We start from the raw sequence: 19,790 nt of genomic DNA, 5'->3' as shown, positions 1-19,790 counted from the left end.
CCAGTCTTTGACCCCTGGCTGCTGGTTGACCAGTCAGCTTTTTAGAGAGCAGTGGAGCACCTGCCACTGGGCACTGTTTTCACGTGGCATGCCCATGGTCAGGGGTTTTCCTGGGCTTTCGCACATCAGGTGAGTATAAACAGGAATGAAGAAAAGGAAGACCAAGAGAAAAATGTGCTTTGCCCTATGTTATTCAACTCTTTTGAGCTTAGACTTGATAGATTTATTCTATTTGCTTAGAAATTTGCTTATATTCAGAGCTTTGGTAAATTACAAAATATCAATCCGATAGATTTTGGAGTTATTGAATAAGAATTAAGCCATTTTCAGTAATCTTAAGAGTATTATATTTGTATTTTTAGACTTGAAAGGATGAAGTTGTAAAAATTCAAAATTTCTATATCATAGAATGATGTAAACTTACTTCTGTTTAGTTGTATACTTCCTTCCTATGATAATTAGATATCAATTAAAATCATTAGTTGTTTTACAATAATATACTGCTGTATAACTTCAATTGGAGCATTTCACTAAAAGCCTGGCCTTGTTTCCTACGCAGTGGACATGTCACTGTGGCTGTGCCTAGAGCTGATAGCAGAGAAATTGTGCTTCAGCAGGGCTGTCTGTGAAGCAAGTCTGAATTCTCAATGGACTTGTCACGTTAGAAGTAGATAGGCACTCCACTGGAAAAACATCACCCCTCTGTTTTTAATAAATTAAAACTAAAATCTATATTTAAAGAGTTTTGGTTTTACCATTTGATGTTACTAATTTGAATTGTGAGCTACTTATGATTAGAGAGACAAGCAAAAATGGAGTGCCTGAAAGTTCATTAAGCCCCCAGTATTAAAATCTGATGGATCTCAGATAAGAAAAGAATAGTGTTTAAATAGGGGGAAATAAAGCTAACCCTGACCTTAATTTTAATATGGTTTATTTTAATAGTATAGCAGTAGTTAAGTATGGCTTACGTAAGAGGATATTTTGCTAGTAAGACTTTAAACTGCTCAAGCATAATTTGTGATCCTGGGTTTTCTTCCTTCCTTAAAAATACTTCTTTTTTTCAATCTGAAAATGAATTCTATCCTCTTCTCTATTTCCCTTCTCCATGTGGAGTTTAACTGCTCTGTGACAGGAGAGAAATTAAAGTTCTCCACTATCCTTCCAAATTTTAATGTTTTAAATGTATCTTTTAAATTTTTATTTAAATCAGGACAAAAGGGAATAAATAAGAGATGAATAGAGAGGAAACATGTGATATCCTTAGCTATAGATGCATCAACATGGCCGGGCGTGGTGGCTCACACCTGTAATCCCAACAGTTTGGGAGGCTGAGGTGGGCAGATCACCTGAGGTCAGGAGTTCAAGACCAGCCTGGCCAACATGATGAAACCCCATCTCTACTAAAAATACAAAAATTAGCTGGGCGTATTGGCGGGAGCCTGTAATCCCAGCTACTCAGGAAGCTGAGGCAGGAAAATTGTTTGAACTCAGGAGGTAGAGGTTGCAGTGAGCTGAGATTGCACCATTGCACTCCAGCCTGGACAACAAGAGCGAAACTCCATCTCAAAAAACAAAAAAAAAGCTGCATCAACATCTGATATGATTTTATTATGAATTATGATTTCATGAAAAGTGGTTTTAATTCATTTCTGGTCAAAGAGGGGAAAAGAAATGTATCTGAGTTTACATTTTAAAGTTTTCTTGCAGATTTTAAGAGATGTTAATGAAACCTAAGTTTTCAAATGTATAATTACAAAAGGATTATAAACCTGAAGGAAAACCCAGGATAATTCAATTAACTATATGATGCCATACTAACCCTTCTTCTTACCATTCTCCTCAATATAATTAAATACTCAAGACCTTTGAGTCATTTATTTTTGTCCTTTTCTTTGTTGGATTAAAGCTCTCAATATTTGTGTAGGAATTATAGTTGATTGGCGTATTTTTCAATTTCTACGTCTCTTTAAATGAGGCTGGGTGTGGTGGCTCATGCTTGTAATCCCAGCACTTTGGGAGGCTGAGGCAGGCAGATCACTTGAGGTCAGGAATTCGAGACCAGCCTGGCCAACATGGTGAAACCCCATCTCTACTAAAAATACCAAAATTAGCCAGGCGTGGTGGTACACACCTGTAGTCCTAGCTACTTGGGAGGCGGAGGCAGGAGAATTGTTTTAACCCAGGAGGCAGAGGCTGCAGTGAGCCAAGATTGCACCACTGCACCCCAGCCTGGGCGACAGAACGAGACTCCATTTCATAAATAAATAAATAAATAAATGATTTCAGGGTCTGGAATTCTAGGAAGTAGACTGTGAAGGCATGTATAGAAATGAACCAAAAACGTGCAGGCTCAAAAAGATTTATGTTCCCAGTATTGCTGATGATCCACAGTGCCATATCCATTGCATGTAATCTGGCACTCTGAGGACCAAGCATCAAAATACTTTTATAGGATAATTAGTTGGAATACAGAAACAGGGATAAACTAACTGGCAAGGCAGGAATCTGCATTCTTGACCTAACTTGCAGCCTACTATGGTCAACTAATTAGGAGTGAGCAGAGAAGAGCATTGAGGATCAGCTAGTGGTGAATCCCTTCTGTGATCTGACTCTCACTACATTATTTTACTAAAGAACCAGTAAATACAAAATAAAATTCCTTTTTTGGCCTATACGAAAACAAAACAAGACATCTAGAAGCATAGAAGGTTCAATCAGTTCAACAGTGAATGTCTCTCTGGCACATAAAATGCACCCACCTTTGTTTAAGAAGCTGTGTATAGGCCGGGCGCGGTGGCTCACGCCTGTAATCCCAGCACTTTGGGAGGCCGAGGCAGGCAGATCATGAGGTCAAGAGATCGAGACCATCCTGGCTAACACAGTGAAACCCCGTCTCTACTAAAAATACAAAAAAAATTAGCCTGGCGTGGTGGCGGGCGCCTGTAGTCCCAGCTACTCGGGAGGCTGAGGCAGGAGAATGGCGTGAACCCCGGGGGGCAGAGCCTGCAGTGAGCCAAGATCGTGCCCCTGCACTCCAGCCTGGGCGACAGTGAGACTCCGTCTCAAAAAAAAAAAAAAAAAAGCTGTATATAAAGACAGTAAGACAAACCCTGGCCTTGACATGCTTAAAATAACCCCGTCTCTACTAAAAATACAAAAAAATTAGCCGGGCGTCGTGGCGGGCGCCTGTAGTCCCAGCTACTCGGAGAGGCTGAGGCAGGAGAATGGCGTGAACCCGGGAGGTGGAGCTTGCAGTGAGCCGAGATTGCGCCACTGCACTCCAGCCTGGGCGACAGAGCGAGACTCTGTCTCAAAAAAAAAAAAAAAAAAATCTGGCAGGTAAGACCAACATATAGAAAGAGTAATAATAAATTGACGTTAAACTAGAAATTGGGGCAAAATGTTATCTGAATATAGAAGCGTGAACCATTTATTTTGCCAAGCAGGATCAGGAAAAGCTTCACAAAGAAAATAATATTGAACTGGGCCTTGAAGCCCAGTTTTTTGTTTTGTTTTATTTTTGGCAGATGAGTCAGGGAGTTGCAGTGTGTAAAGTCTTGGTAGGGGTCATAAGCACATGGAGTTTGAAAACATACCGGATGTCTGGGTTATACCAAGCGGTCCGCTTAGGCTGACTTGTAGAGAGTGTGTGGAAAAGAGAAGACCCTGAGATGGGACTGGAGCAGTGGGTGGGGCCAGATGGTAACAGCTCTGAACGGCCGCGAATGCTTTGCTAAGGAATTTGTATTTACCTATAGGCAGAGTTTTAAACAGAGAAGTGGCTAGATAAGAGTTATAGTTTCAGCAGCTAAAATGTGGGTAACTACACTGGCGGTATCTACAGAGGAAGACTTACAGTTGGGAGAGGCACACCGGAAGCAGCCCGTTGGGAAAGCCCAGAGAAAGGGGACAGTAGAGCTCCCTTGTATGGTACAACATAGGTGCTCTGTGAGTGAGAAGGTGGATGAGTGGGGATTAAAAGGAAGGAGAGTTCGAATTCTCTATGGTGAGAGTGGCTAAACAGCATGCCTTAGGAAATTGTGGTATCTTTTCTGGGTACCTTTAAGAATAAGCTAAATGCAAATTTCCAGTGTATAATACTTTATTATTAACTATAATTAGTAATATAATGCTGTACATTAGATCTCAAGAACTTGTTCATCTTATAACTGAAAGTTTGTACCCTTTGACCAACATCTTCCATTTCCCCAACCCCACCCCACCCCTAGCCCCTGGCAACCACTATTCTACACTCTTTCTCTAAGTATAACTTTTTTAGATTCCACATGTGAACCCCAAAAATCTGAGACAGGTTTCAGTTAATTTAGAAAGTTTATTTTGCCCAGGTTGAGAACATGTGCCCGTGACATACCCATAGCTCAGGAGACCCTGAAGACATGTGCCCAAGGTGACCAGAGCACAGTTTGGTTTTATACACTTTAGGGAGATATGAGACATCAATCAACACATGCGAGATGAACATTGGTTTGGTTTGGAAAGGAGGGACAACTTGAAGCAGGGAGTTTCTAGGTCATAGGTAGGTGAGAGACAAACGGTTGCATTCTTTCTGAGTTTCTGATGAGCCTCTCCAAAGGAGGCAATCAGATACGCATTTATCTCAGTGAGCAGAAGAATGACTTTGAAAAGAATGGGAGGCAGGTTTGTCCTAAGCAGTTCCCAGATTGACTTTTCCCTTTAGCTTAGTGATTTTGGGGCCCAAAGATTTATTTTCCTTTCACACACATTTAAGTGAGATCATGCAATATTTGCCTTTCTGTGTCTGGATTGTTTTATTTAGCATAGTATCCTCCGGGTTCATCCATGTTGTTGCAAATGGCAGGATTTCCTTTTTTTTAAAGTCAGAATAATATTCCATTCCGTAAATATGTGTATATATATATATATATATATATATATGGTAATGTCTTTATCCATTCATCTGTCAATGGATATTTAGGTTGTTTTCATGTCTTGACTACTGTGAATAATGCTGCAATGAACATAGGAGAGTCGATACTCGTAGAGATACTGATTTCATTTCAATAAAACTAGAAACAAAATAATAATAATAAACAGTTTAGAGAAGAAACTCTGAGAAGGGAGCACCCATAGAAACCAATGTAAAATATAAGAAGAAACTAAATGCTCTTCTGTTAGAAGTATTTTGCTCTTCTGTTAGTAAATGCTCTTGTGTTAGAAGTATTATGGTTCTGCCTCGAACATCTTCCATATTACTCCAAGATTAAATTCCTGTTTCAGTATTCCAAAATTTTTTAAGAAAATTTATGTTTTTCCTGGGTTGCCATCAATGTTTTACACGTGTGCATATTTACTGTCATTGATTGATCATATTCCTATTATTTTTTCCTATAAGAAGAAAATCTCAGAAAACTAAAATTAATGAGGTCCACAGAAGGACTCTGCATAATTCAGTAATCAGTTTTGCCCTCTGCTGTTTCCCCATGCTTAGCACAAAGAGATACAAAATTTGCATGTGTTGTTGAATTGTATTTCAGAAGTCAAAAGCATTATTTAACCGCTTTAATATCTTTCTTTTCTTAATTCTAAGAAATGTAATTTTATTACATTTATTTGAACAAAGGTCTTTAGCTTCTACATTTTATAAACATATCTTAGAATATAATTTAATGTCTTGCTAAACCCATTGATGCTGTCTGATTTACTATCCTAGTAAATTTTATGTGAGATAATAAATTGATCTTCTTTTTTAACTACCCAAGTTAACACATCTGTAAATGTTTCATTTTTAGTTTAAGCTATTGAGGTAGGACTGATAGAATTGCCTGCCTCAGGTATTCAAATAACATTTTTTAATGACTTTAGATGTTGTCTTTACCCAGTAGCAAGCATGTAGCATCATCTGGTCTCCATAATTCGGATTTTTAAGAAGCTATTTAGGTTGCACTATGATTTTTCAGAAAATGCTTTGTAACAAACAGTTAACAGGTAAGATTGTCTTGCTCTCTAGGAAATGTTACATGAAATAGTTTTTACTCCTTTTATTTATTCTTTCTTAACTTCTGATAGAACACATCTAGAAATTCCTTTTGTAGCTTCTCTTCCAACATACCCTAACCATCCATCATTCTCTAAAGCAGGGGTTCCTTACCTGGGGTCCCTGAGTTCCCCAGTGATACTCAAAGAAGTCTGTTTTTTAAAACAGATCAAAAAACACTGTTCAAAGGGGCATTCTCTGTCACACCAACACAGATTTTTTAAAGACCTGCATTGAGATGACAAATAGATTTGAAAAGTAGCCACATAGTATGGGGTTTTACCTTGGGGTCTCTGACATTCCATGACGACGTCTGTCCCTGGGATTGTTCAGCAATCCCCTTCTCCATCACACATTAGTAAATGAAGATGGTGAAATTTCCCAGGACTGTTTCTAACGGACAACAGTTAACATTGTTCAGAACCCATATAATAGAACTCATAAATTTTAATATTATGTGTCATTATTTCTGATTATTAACTTATTTCCTAGTGCTGAATTTAAGAAACAAAAACCTTTCTGTAATGAAAGCAAAGCATGAGTGAACCCTAAATTTTAGCAGTAAATTCTTATTTAATTCTATTTGCACAATTTCGGAGTATTTAAACTTATTTTATATTCGTGTGTATGGTGCTGCAATATGATTGTTTGTTTTATTTTTCTATTGTATGTTTAGTTCAAGCAGTAAATCCCAGGATCAGCAATCTTACTGCCGCAGCTGCTGAGACCTATGCCAATATCAGTTGGGAATATGAGGGACCAGAGCATGTGAACTTTTATGTTGAATATGGTGTAGCAGGCAGTAAGAAACAATTTCATTACCCGATTTTTAATTTGGGGGATGCATTTTAAAAGATTAAAAACATTCTTAAGAATTTACTATGGATCATCTTGAAAAATAACTTGATCCAATTAAATGAATGAGTTATCTAAAAAAATTATAGTGAACCATCAGCCTACCACATATTATATGTACAATTAGGAATTGCTTTTTTGTGTTATTAATAACAGAGGGCATATGTTCCATTACGTATGTTATTTTCATATTGTAGTACTTAAAACTAATTCTGTGCCCACAACACATAAACATGAATAAGAAGGAATAATTATATTTGCAAGTACAAGTAGGAAAGAAGAAAAGGTTTTTTTTCAAATCGGACCTTGAAGTAACAGAAATCAAACTGACTTGAAAGTATTCATTTTGCCCTAACTAGCCCAACCGAATTTTATAAGAAACTGCAGAAAATTAATACTTTGGGAGAGCATTCATTATGTTTTAACGTTTGATGTATTCTCAAGTCAGGCACTCTTTGTAGATCCTGGCCACACCTACTGGGAGATGGGGCAGCTTTCACTTTCAGCAGTTTATAAAAACCCAGTACCCCCCCCAAGTGCAGTGTGCTCACGTAGAACAAATGAGGTGGCCAATAAATGTTTGTGACAAAATGTTGAACAGAGTCCAACTTTCTGTTTAAGCCTTTATCATGCAAGTAAATATTTTTAGAAATTACGATCCCTTTAGAAAAACCAATACTTGGGCAAGGTTGAATCGATTAATTGGATACATTGGAAGGCATTTAAGTTTACTAAAAGATTCATCTTGTGAATCGTAAAAAACAATTCTTTCCATAGTTCACTTAAGCTAATTAATGTATAACAGTTCTTTTGAGAAACATCTTTAGAGAAACTCAACAGTTTTATAAGGCAAGGTGCAGATAAAGAACTTTCCTTTGTATTAAAGGGGAGAATTAATACAATGGGGATATATACAATTTATAAGCAAGCTAGATACCCACTCTGTTTTTCTTTGAGGATATTTTCCTGTAGGTCATTTTAATTGATTTGTTTGACATGACTACATTTATAATAATCTAAAATGGTAAACCTAAGCATTCTACATCTTGTCTTTAGCTTATAAAGAATTTTCCTTTCTTGAAGCATTAAGTGACTTCCGGTCCCTTAAAATATTCAAATGTGTTGTTTTTGCAAAATTTCCATAGGCAAAGAAGAATGGAGAAAAGAAATTGTAAATGGTTCTCGGAGCTTCTTTGGGTTAAAGGGTCTAATGCCAGGAACAGCTTACAAAGTTCGAGTTGGTGCTGTGGGGGACTCTGGTTTTGTGAGTTCAGAGGATGTGTTTGAGACAGGCCCAGGTGAGGTGCACACCACACCTGTTCTGGCTCCCGCTCAGAGGTGGAGGCCGCCAGGTGCTCCAACTGGAGATGGGGGCTGGTGGAGCTGTGTTATGGGTAGGGCATCAATGTCTTTCTATGGGGCCCTGTTGGGTTGGGAGTTTTGGTTTTTGTCTTTGGTTCTTTATATCGAATGAATTATGGAATTAGGCAAATCATCTAGCCACATTATTACCCAAAACCATCACAAAAATAGACTTAAATATGATTTTAACGTATTATTTAAAGAATTCAATTGTTCATATCACATGTATAAACTTTCCCTCACTGTTAAACTGAAATTTTTAAAGTGCTTTTGAAGATGAAAGAACTTATAAGAAAGTCACAATTCTGGCCGGGTGCGGTAGCTCACGCCTGTAATCCTAGCACTTAGGGAGGCCGAGGCAGGCGGATCACCTGAGGTCAGGAGTTTGAGACCAGCCTGGCCAACATGATGAAACCCCGTCTCTACTAAAAATACAAAAATTAGCTGGGCGTGGTGGTGGGCGCCTATAATCCCAGCTACTCAGGAGGCTGAGGCAGGAGAGTTGCTTGAACCCGGGAGGCAGAGGTTGCGGTGAGCCAAGATTGTGCCATTGCACTCCAGCCTGGGTGACAGAGTAAGACTCCGTCTCAAAATAAATAAATAAATAAATAAAAGAAAGAAAGTCACAATTCTTTATTTCAAAATGGCCTACAACCCAGCAGAACCCTGCAGTCAGTTTAGACAACTGATACAGATATTATTACATTTGTATGGAACAAGAACTTGTACAATTCATATGCTACATTTTTTATCACACCAAATTTTACTGCCTGTATATATTTACTTATGTGAATATTAACAAAATATACAAGTAAAAAGTGAAGTTTCTAAAAGAAAAATGTTCATATGAAATACGAGAACATTCATATTTGCTCACTAGATGGAGAACAATCCCTGCTTACTTACATTTCAACAAGAGTTGTTTGTGGTACATGTTCAGTCTGTGGTTCATACCCCCTTGTTATTTTCAGTCACTCCATGCATTCTTAAAGAAATGTGCATATCCTGTAGAATACATTACACAATGTATTTTTTGTGACTTTCATTAACAAAGCATTATGATTTTTAAAGTCAGTTTTTACAATTTAGAAAAATATAAATCATAAGTGGTTTTTAAAAAGAAACCAACAACAATAATGTATTAAACTATATTTTAAAGATATTCATTTGCTAAAATCATAATGTTTTAAGAAAACCACACATTTTATTCTGTTCTTTGTATTTCATATCCATTTATATACATAGTTCTAGGAAACCAGTGTGTTAAGCTTAAAAGGGGAATATCTAATCAATTCGTAGCTAGTTTACAAGGTTTTTGTTTGTTATTGATAACTTTTATTTTAGAAATACTAAAAGTTCAAGTAGATATTGTCTTCATATATAGCTGGAATGCTAATAATAGTAATGGGACTAGCAATTAGTCAGCTCTCCTATACAGCAGGAAGTGGTTTTCTCATTCAGTCCTTACAACAATCCTATGATGTAGGCACCATTATTACTCCACTTACCCCTCAAGTCAGAAAGGTGGAGTACCTGCCAGGTCGCCCAGTAGGAACGTGATAGAGCTGGGATTAGAAGCTTGTCCTTCCATCTCCTGAAGAAAGGCCCTCACTATACCCCCACTGCAAGGTCACAAAGGTCCACAGGCCAAGGAGGACAGGCTGTCTCAGAAAGGGCAGCTTCAGTCAACACTTGGTATATCCCATCAGTAATTCTGGACCCCTGCAGGCTGCACGTGGTTACTGGTTCTGGATTATTTATGAAGAATCTACTATGTATAAAAATGACCTGTTGTTAAAATTGTTAGAAATGTTTAGGAAAGGAAAAAGTGACTTTATCCAAAGTTAGATTCACCCTTAAAATCAAGTTGTAGCATTTTTTGTCCTTTTATAGGACAAAAGACAACTCCCTTAGAAAATTATTTTTCACTCAGCAGTGTAATGCCTACAGTTCCAGCAGCAACTGCCAGATAGTTCGAGGTGAGGAATCGTGATAGGTGGGCCTTCTTGTGTGCCAGTGATGGAGAGACAGGACAAGGTCACAACCAGTTCTTGTCACTTTTTACATATAAATGTATTAAAAAGAACAAATGTTGATTCAACTCTAGTGACCTTAGTTAACACATCACCTGTAAGAGCAAATGCTGCCAGCATTCTAGAATGCCTCAGTTTACCATTACACTGCCTCCCTTTTCCCAGTTCACAATGCTTCATCCTTTGGGGCTGCTGGGTTAACTCCAGTGTGAAAGCACCGTCTTCCACTGCTCCTGCTCCTGCTCTTGCTCCCCTCCCCTTGCCTCTCCTCTCCCCTCCCCTCCCCTCCCCCTCCTCTCCTCTCCTCCCGCTGGGTTCCGCGGTGTAAGGATGTCAATATTTGGCATGGCATATCATTGGCTAATTTTTGAACTCTGCATTCATGATCTACTTCTCTCTCTTTCTCTGATTTCTGCTCATTTTAGGACCCTAGACTCAACTTTCATCTACAGTTGTTTCATGAATCTTCCTACCATTACACCATCTCTCCCTTTTATAGTCTGGATTTTTAAGGTATATTTCTTAATTTTTTTCCTATGGCACAAACTGAAAAACGAGATAGGCAGTGTCCTGATGCTGCGCTTCTTCCCCGTACTACTGGTATGCCCTTTCATTACCGCCACCCCACCTAGTATGACCTCTCATTACCACCACCCCATCTGGTATGACCTTTCATTACCGCCACCCCACCTGTATGACTGCTCATTACCGCCACCCCACCTCTATGACTGCTCATTAGCGCCACCCCACCTGGTATGACCTTTCATTACCACCACCCCACCTGGTATGACCTTTCATTACCACCACCCCACCTGGTATGACTGCTCATTAGCGCCACTTCCCGCCCCCGTTTGACCTCTCTTTAGTGCCACCCCATCTGGTATGACCAGATATGACCTCTCATTAACGCCATTCACCTCCTCCCCTTCCTTTTTTACCTCTGTCCCTCAATTACCCAGTCTTTCTTATCATCACAAGGGATTTAAAACAGATTTGTTTTCACGAGGCCCAACAGCTTTTTTGTCAGTGTCTCCAAACTTTGGTTAAGGTCACATTTTGCTCTTCCTAAACTCATCTAAGCATTTGATGTCTAAGCATTTGAACAGGACATTTTCATCCATAGTGCATTCTTCATAAATAGTAGAGAACAAATAACCGTTTCCCTCACCCTGTCTCTCTTCTATGTTGATTTTATGGTTCTGAGGACTCAAGAGCGTTTTCCTCAGAGACCTCCTACCACAGAGCACAGATATCCATGGCAGGAAGCAACACCAGAGCAGAAGACTGTTGTAAAGCTGACTTTCAGAAAACAAAGCAAATCTCATTCTCCTGCCATATTTTCTATTTTCATGTTATTTATATGTGTTTAATTTATCATTTTGTGGATTACTCAAATAATACATGAATATAATTTTATTGTTAAAAAAATCAAGTAATGAAGATTCTCTTTTACTCCGCTACCCAGCCCTTCAATGGGTGATATCCACCCATTGAAACTGATTCTAGAAGGAAAACCCCCATAGGTTTAATTCTCTCTCTGTGGGGTTATGCGTGTGTGTGTGTGTGTGTGTGTGTGTGTGTGTGTGTGTGTGTGTGTGTGTGTGTGTGATGCATGATCGTGGTTATGGCTTGGATTTGTATGTCCCAGATGATTTTAGATTGGTCTGAAAAGGCTTCAAGCCTCTTTTAATCATTCTGGAATTTAAATCTTTCATGGATGGAAAGTCAACAGAAGTTTTTATTCCATTTACACAATTTCTGTTTTATATCAATTTCTGGTGTACTTGTGTGTGTGTGAATGTGACTGTGTGTGTGCACACATGCACCTATTACCATATTGTGTCTGCCTATTTTAAATAATAGGGCAGTGAAATATTCAATACTTTTTTTCTTTAGACATAGAAGCAAAAATTCAAAATCAATGTGGATGTTTGTATACCACCCATCAAACACCCATCCAGTTTTTGCATGGTTGCATAGCAGCAAACTGCCAGTCAGTAGTTCGATTTTGGCAGTCACCATCCTTGTAGAACAATATCTCTGGTAGTACCTGAGTATCTTGTTTTTCCCTTTTTAGTTGCATTTAATTAGATGAAAAATGTAAATGCTGAATGTATTTATGACAAGGCTGTAAATCAGCACACTGAAAACAAGAACTAACTTTAGTCAAATGCTTAAGAGACTTAATGCCATTTGGTTTTTGGTTCAGTTTTGAAGAAAAAGCACAGACCAGGCATTAATTGAAAGAAATATGTTGCCAAAGAGGATGTAATGATGGACTTTTAATACCTTTTTGCCTGTCTCAGAATAGAAAGTGCCTATAGCATTTTATTCTTTAACTTAAGACTTTCGCAGATTTGGTATCTGCATTGTTTTTAGGAATGCATTATAGCAGTATAATGGCTAGTAGCATATTTTCTGGGGTCAGTCAGACACAGGTTGCTCCAACTCTTGGGCAAGTTTTTAATCTTCTCTGGGCATGGATTTATTTCTGATGCCTACCTCAGAGAATTGTTGTAAAGATTAAGTGAGATGTGCCTTCAGCACAGTGCCTAGCCTATGGTAAGGGTCCAAAACTGTTAGCCGTCAGTGTTATTACCGTTGTCTTCATCTTCATCATCATGACTATGGTATGTATATGGAAAGAGGAAACTACCTAAACTGGTGCTATACTTGTGTGTGGCTATGATACAGCTCAAAACTTCTCTAACTAATGAGGCATGAGGGCCTATTGGGAAAAGGCTACCAGCCTTTGACTTGTATTTCAAATAAGGTATTTTTGCTTCTCGTTTTATTTCTTCTACATATGTCCATATTTTTTTTAACCTTCCTCTTCACACTTGATTTTTAGCATTTCCTTTTTCTCCCTAAACTTTGTATGGAGAAAAAGAGGCAATGAGGTGCTATTTTTGCGACATTAGCAGAACCTGGGATATGCATAGTCATGTTTATTTCTGCATCCAGAGATCACACACACCTAACTCAACTGTGTAAAATATATTCGGGAGAAATTCAGTCAAATTAAAAGCATGATATAAGCATGCTTATAGAGTCAAAAGAAGAAAATGTTTTATCTTGATTATGGTCAAAAGAGAAAAAATAAAGGTCTTTTAAAAAAGAATTTATACTAATTAAGCAAATCTGCATGGGCATGTCTGAATAGCCATTGATGCTGCACGTTTTCCCATAAGATTGATACTTTAAAATAATACCCGAAATGCTAATTATTCTGTGGTTTCCTTAGAAATTTTGCATATTATGACTGATGGATAAGGGGTTTCACATTTATTAAACAGAATAGATGCAAACTGAAAGGATATGTATACACATAAGTGAGTACTTTCTTTTCGAACTGGTCACTTAGGCAAATAATGATTTCACTGACTGAGAGATATTCCAGTCTTTTTAATGGATCCTTAGCAATAACAAATATTGATTCTTTGAGGGTGGATTTGGTTTTTCAGAAATTTCCACTCAGAACCAACTCTTGTGAATGAGATGAATAACAAATCTAAGTAATATTTTGGGTGCAAATTGAGATGTTATATAAAACAATATGGCTGTTTTCCTGATCTGGAAAGGTTTCTTGTGTAGACCGTTTTCTTTTTTAACAGATTTCTAAAAAATATTGAAAATGGCAACAGCCTTGCAAGGACAGTTTAGCCTCTAAAAGCAGTTCCTTTGAAGAGAAAATACTCAATTAGATGTATACGTTCTGTTCTGTTTAAAACTCAGTTTTATATTTTTCTCATTGTACTTAATGTAAAATGTATTGTTATCAGTGAATACTTTAATTGGTTTAGGAATTTGTTTTTATTGAGAATATATAGTGAAAATAACTGTGAATGCGGTGTTCACCAGGGGTTGTTAGCATTTAATGTTATCATTATTCAGATTTCTCTATTTGAATTTTTTAATGAATGAAGATTTTTCAAAGTTAATTATTTATGTAATTCCTGATTAATAATTGACAGATCCTAATTTGGGGCCACAGGTAAAACATACTAAAGCTCACATAACGTGGCAATTTTTTACTCTGAGAGACTGCAGCAGTTCCCATCTCCCCCTAACTTATTGCCACCAACACCGTTGATTTGTTTTCCAGCGATGGCAAGCCGGCAGGTGGATATTGCAACTCAGGGCTGGTTCATTGGTCTAATGTGTGCTGTCGCTCTCCTTATCTTAATTTTGCTGATTGTTTGCTTCATCAGAAGAAACAAGGGTGGTAAATATCCAGGTAAGAAAGAAAGATTAAAATTGCTTTATAATGCTACATAATAATCCATTAAACTAAAAAAATCATGGGGGTAATCATGTAGATTGTAATATTATGTCTTCCCAGAGCCATGAGTTTGGACTTTCTCTTCAAATGACTTTTGATCCCTTTTTATATAATGGCAACCTAAACATTGTCAACAATCATAAGGCATTTGGAGGAGTAAATCAATCTGTTCTCTGAAAACATTAGTGAGCCTACTTTCTTAGACTCCACATAAGTTATGGATGCTGAAGTAACACCTAAAACCAACTGGCAAGGAGAGAGTTGCAGGGAAGGTGCATGGAGTTTTTCAGAGGAAGTAATGCATGAACTAAGTCTTCATCTTGTGATGTGTAACATTGTTTTCCCTATAAGGTGATGGTTTATTCAATTTAGTGGGCCCATTAAATTTATATTTTCTTTACCTGACCATTTTCCCTTCAGTGACAAGAAAAAAAAATCTGTGAAAGAATAGGCTTACAAAAACAATTTGCAATCATTAATATAGTTAATAGATTGGTAAAATACAGGGAAATCTTAGAAACTTAAAAATTACTTATTAGGTGAGAGACTAGTCAACTTTATGTGTTAAAAAATGTACATTCTATTGGGTTGCCTCAAAAATAACTAAAACACCAAAATATATGCACGGCCACAATATATATGGTTATACAACATCTACTTGTGTATAGAATTATTTTTCACTGCTGTTTATCTCAAAGAATGCTCTCATGGACTTTGAATAAGAAAGAACAGGATCAACAGATAATAATATCATTTTGGCATTTCTTAGTTAAAGAAAAGGAAGATGCCCATGCTGACCCTGAAATCCAGCCTATGAAGGAAGATGATGGGACGTTTGGAGAATACAGGTGAGGCCCTGCTTCTCTACTCTTCATCTTCTCTGCCCACATGAACACAGTCCCGAGAATAGAACTCAGCCAGAATATGCTCTGTCTGACATCTCATATTTTCCTCAAATATAAGTTTAGGGATACTTCCATGTCTCCGTGTTTACATGTCCCTCATGGTCAAACGTTTTCATTTTTCATTAAAACTAAATTTTGATTTTAGTCATAATTTTGGAGGTGGGATGTCTCCCAATGCGTCATCATATTTTCCACGGGCCCATACTGTATTGATCAATCTAGCAAAGCCAGTGTGCTACTATGAGCATTAAAACAACAAAAAAGACCCTCCAACGCCTGCATTGTAAAGAAAACTATACTTGTCATCTTCTAAACATGCTGTAATGAAACCAGCGGGAACACACTTTTTCATCCAGAATTTGAAGCTAGTTTTCCTAAACAATACCCATACCCTTGCCCTTTAATCATGAAATGGTGACTAGATTGTTTTAGAAGCTGTTAATTATTAAGAAATGTCATAGCCCTCCAGGCAATGTGTTACTCACAGAACTTTGATAATACATTCTTGGCTTGACTCCATCCTTAAGGGAAAATGTTAATATAACCTATGTGCTAAATTTTAAAAAAATCTTCTCTTTAAACAAAGATAAATCTTTTCAAGAGAAGGAAAATATTTAGATTTGTTTAAAAACAGAAACAGGGCTGGGCGCGATGGCTCACACCTGTAATCCCAGCACTTTGGGAGGCCGAGGTGGGCAGATCACGAGGTCAGGAGATCGAGACCATCCTGGCTAACACAGTGAAACCCCGTCTCTACTAAAAATACAAAAAAAATTAGCCGGGCGTGGTGGCGGGCGCCTGTAGTCCCAGCTACTCGGGAGGCTGAGGCAGGAGAATGGCGTGAACCCAGGAGGCGGAGCTTGCAGTGAGCCGAGATCGCGCCATTGCACTCCAGCCTGGATGACAGAGTGAGACTCCATCTCAAAAAAAAAAAAAAAAACCAGAAACAAAATATGTATTTATTTAAATAAAATGCGGGGATTCTGTTATTCTAAAAGTATACCTTTTTAAAATACCTTTTGTACCTTGTTTTTTCTTTTTAGAAGCCCTTTGCTTATATAAAATACCTTTTAAATATGCATTAAGCCCATTCTGAGACATTGTTGGCAAGATGAAGAGGCTTTTAGGTGAAATAAAATACTTTACTGTTGGGATTACCAGGCAACATTTGTAGAGAAGATATTTATGTTAAGTTTTACCTGTCTCTAGAGCTCATTTTTGGTTTTTCCATGTCACTATCATGTCAATATCATAGAATTTCATGTGACATGCTAAGGATGAAAAATGTAGAACTGATTGAGAAAAAGACATATATTTTCAATAAAATCATTTTCATATCAGTTTCCAGGCAGATACCTGTGTTTTTCCTTTATTATCTCAGCCCCTAAGTTTTTATATTCTGATCTCTTAAAGAGAGATAACTATGGTTTCAAAAAGTTCTCAGAATTTCTGTATCTCATGGTACAGAAAAATGCGTAGTGAGGGTTGTCTTGATGTCAGAAGTTGGTTCTGGAGCTGAAGGTGTATGAAAACCTCATGCAGCGTCCACACCCAGTTCACCCAAGAGGGTTTTGTAACACATTAGAGCAGCCTACAGAAGCCTATAGCCTAGGGCATCTGGATGAGTAGAACTTCGCTGAAATAATTCACCCTTCTACATGTTTCTCCTATAAAGCAGGTAAGCTGACAATTACTAAATAACTTCTTATTTCTAAGAGTTCTTGTGGCTATAATTATCTACAGCATATGCATACCACTCCCTTATGTATTGTGATGAAGCAAAATCTTTAATGTGGCCTGAAAAAAAAAATGTATTTGCATGAATTGGAAATAAACCATTGTCCTTCATACATTTCCACATGGTGATGGGTTCCTATTCTACATTATCATGCCTCAGTGAATCTGGCAATGTACTGCTCACCACGTGGGTCTCAAACATCAACTTGCTCTTACAGCAATGTGAAACCATGATTTGAGGTCATGTGACTTTCCCAGATAACTGCTGCCTACTCCATTAAAACTTGACTAAAATCAAGGTTGGTATTTGGGTGATGGTATACCAGAAGCCCAAACCCCACCACTATACAATGTATCCACGTAACAAACTTGCACGTGTACCCCCTGGATCTATTTTAAAAAATGGAGGTTGAGTTTTATGAACTAGCTTGTTAGTTTTACTTTCAACTCAGCCATTGCCTGTGATTCATAGTTCTATGATTTCTGTTTTCTTCTATGAGCCATCTACTAACAACTTTAATAGAATTTTGTGTCTGGAGCAGTACGTGGCAAGTATTTGGTTACTGGCCTCATAATCACTGTGTTTACATCTATTTGGTCATATTTCTTTGTCTTAGTGTTAGTTTATATGTGCTGTGTTGGTAAAGTGTTTTCAAATAGCTGTCTTTAGGCCTTAGTTTCTCAGGAAAGAAAGACCTTTCATTTGGGCTTAGTGAGTGCAAACCCAATTGACACGAAGACAAAAACACTTATACACTTGTCATACATGTAATGACATAAATTTGGGAGGTGCCAAGGGAAATAAGGTTCTGATGGGTGTCTTCAACTTGAAACATAACTCAGTGATGTAATTTTTTCAATGAAACTAAAAGTTCATAAGGACAATCCCACAAGCAAAATCACTTCCCCAAAATTCCAACCACATTTTTTACTTTGATTTACAAAGATAGGGCTTTGTCCTTTGATTTCCTGACACTACCTCAGAATGTTTTCCTTTGGTTTATTTTCTATTTAAAGAAATCCAAAAAGTGTTTATTATCTTAGAGGCTGTAATTAATGAAAACAGTTCTGTTTATTAACAGAATCTTTTATTTTTAATACATTTAAGTGTCATTCACTTCCTGAGATCACCAGGGTCCTGTCTCTGCTTTGCACTTTCTGGAAGTTTTGAGCTCTGTATTATTTATTGATTCTTATTCTCTTTCATTCCAAAAATAAATTATTATGCTGACCAGACACACACAAAATTAGGACTATTGCCTAAGTGTAAATTAATTCCATTTCTGATTTGCTCATTCTCCAGTCTGATGATGAAACCGTTTCTACATGGCTGGCTCTGAGACAGATGATATTTCATAGTGCAAAGAGGGATAGAACCTCACTGGTGGCCAAATGTGATTATATGCTATAACCCTGTGCCCTTACTCTGACATCCACCCCCAAGCAGTTACCCTCTGTTGGAAGCCTGCAGCTTTCTTTGCTTCTTTAATTATACAGACAGTAGGATCTGCATCCTTACTAGCATATAGAAAAATCAGAGAAACAATGCAACCAACAGTGTAAGTATTTTTTTATTCTTTAGATCCATTTCCCTTAAAACCAGAATAAACCTAGGTCACAAACCATATGCCCATGTTACTTGAACTCGTAACTTACTACATAATTGGTGGCTCTTGCCACATGAATCTTGTCATTCATGTAAACATGGGCTTGTGGCGAGCATGCTAACCCATGCTCATAAGGCTTGAATGATGCCAAGATGTGTCACATTCGTTATATACATTAGAGTTATTTTGCTCTCAAGTGTGAACTGGCTTGTGAGTAGAATAATAATGGACTTTTAGAGAGTGGGTAGGAAAGAGTATTTGAGTATTTGGGTCATGAATGTTACTTGAGCTGCAATGTGGTTTGGCCATGGGAGGGTGGTAACAACAGGAAAATCAGACAGAATTATCACAGATTTACCTGCTGTTGCCGAATTTTACTCAGTAGGATTTAACAGATGTGCACACTTCTGAACAAAGTGCTGTTGAAAAACGATTTGAACTCCCTAAAAATTTATTATTAAGGAAAGAGAAAGGAAAGGATATATTTCAATGCTTTGTCTGCCATCATAAAACTAAGAGGGAATGAAATGTTTTATGTTAGAATTTTTTTAAAAAATTTCTAAAATCCCCACTGTCTCCTCTATTATTTTACAGTGAACTCATTCTGCCAGTATTTATGAGTGCCTACTGTATGCCAGGCCTTGGGAATGTTCAAACCAATAGAATTTGGCCCACACAGGGAATTTATAGCCTAGTGATGGATGCAGGGAAGTAAAAGAACAATGAACAGAGTGTGAAAAGTGAAAAGAGATATAACTAAGGTACCAAGGGAACAGAAGCAGGAAGGTAAAGCCAGGTGGGCAGCATAGAAGGAGGGTGGTACAGGGAGTCCTCCCAGGAGAAGTCATGCAGTTTTAGCATTGTGATAGGAACATTTCTTTCCACTGCACAATGATCCTGATTCATGAATCTAAGTATCAGGAATATACTTGATATTGTATCAATACTTGTATACTGGATACTTTGTAGATATATATATATATATATATA

At 37.6% G+C, this 19,790-nt stretch overlaps 1 protein-coding gene across 30 annotated transcripts in view; it reads left to right on the top strand.

Moving 5' to 3' along the window:
- Positions 1-19,790, top strand: part of NRCAM (neuronal cell adhesion molecule) — a 311,540-nt gene that overhangs the window by 284,073 nt on the left and 7,677 nt on the right. For 17 of the 30 annotated variants that reach the window (XM_032761443.2, XM_032761427.2, XM_032761453.2 and 14 more), the window contains 2 exons: positions 14,375-14,506; positions 15,321-15,399. In XM_032761443.2, coding sequence (XP_032617334.1) covers positions 14,375-14,506; positions 15,321-15,399 — 211 coding nt within the window. Of the gene's footprint in view, positions 1-6,695; positions 6,822-8,019; positions 8,173-14,374; positions 14,507-15,320; positions 15,400-19,790 lie in introns of all 30 variants that reach the window. The other 13 variants (XM_032761416.2, XM_032761412.2, XM_058425934.1 and 10 more) reach the window with 1 other exon arrangement.

The sequence above is a fragment of the Hylobates moloch genome, unplaced genomic scaffold (assembly GCF_009828535.3).
Source record: "Hylobates moloch isolate HMO894 unplaced genomic scaffold, HMol_V3 SCAFFOLD_1, whole genome shotgun sequence".
Classification (NCBI taxonomy): domain Eukaryota; kingdom Metazoa; phylum Chordata; class Mammalia; order Primates; family Hylobatidae; genus Hylobates; species Hylobates moloch.
Note: the sequence above shows the minus strand (reverse complement) of the source record. Positions and strands in the feature narration are given on the sequence as shown.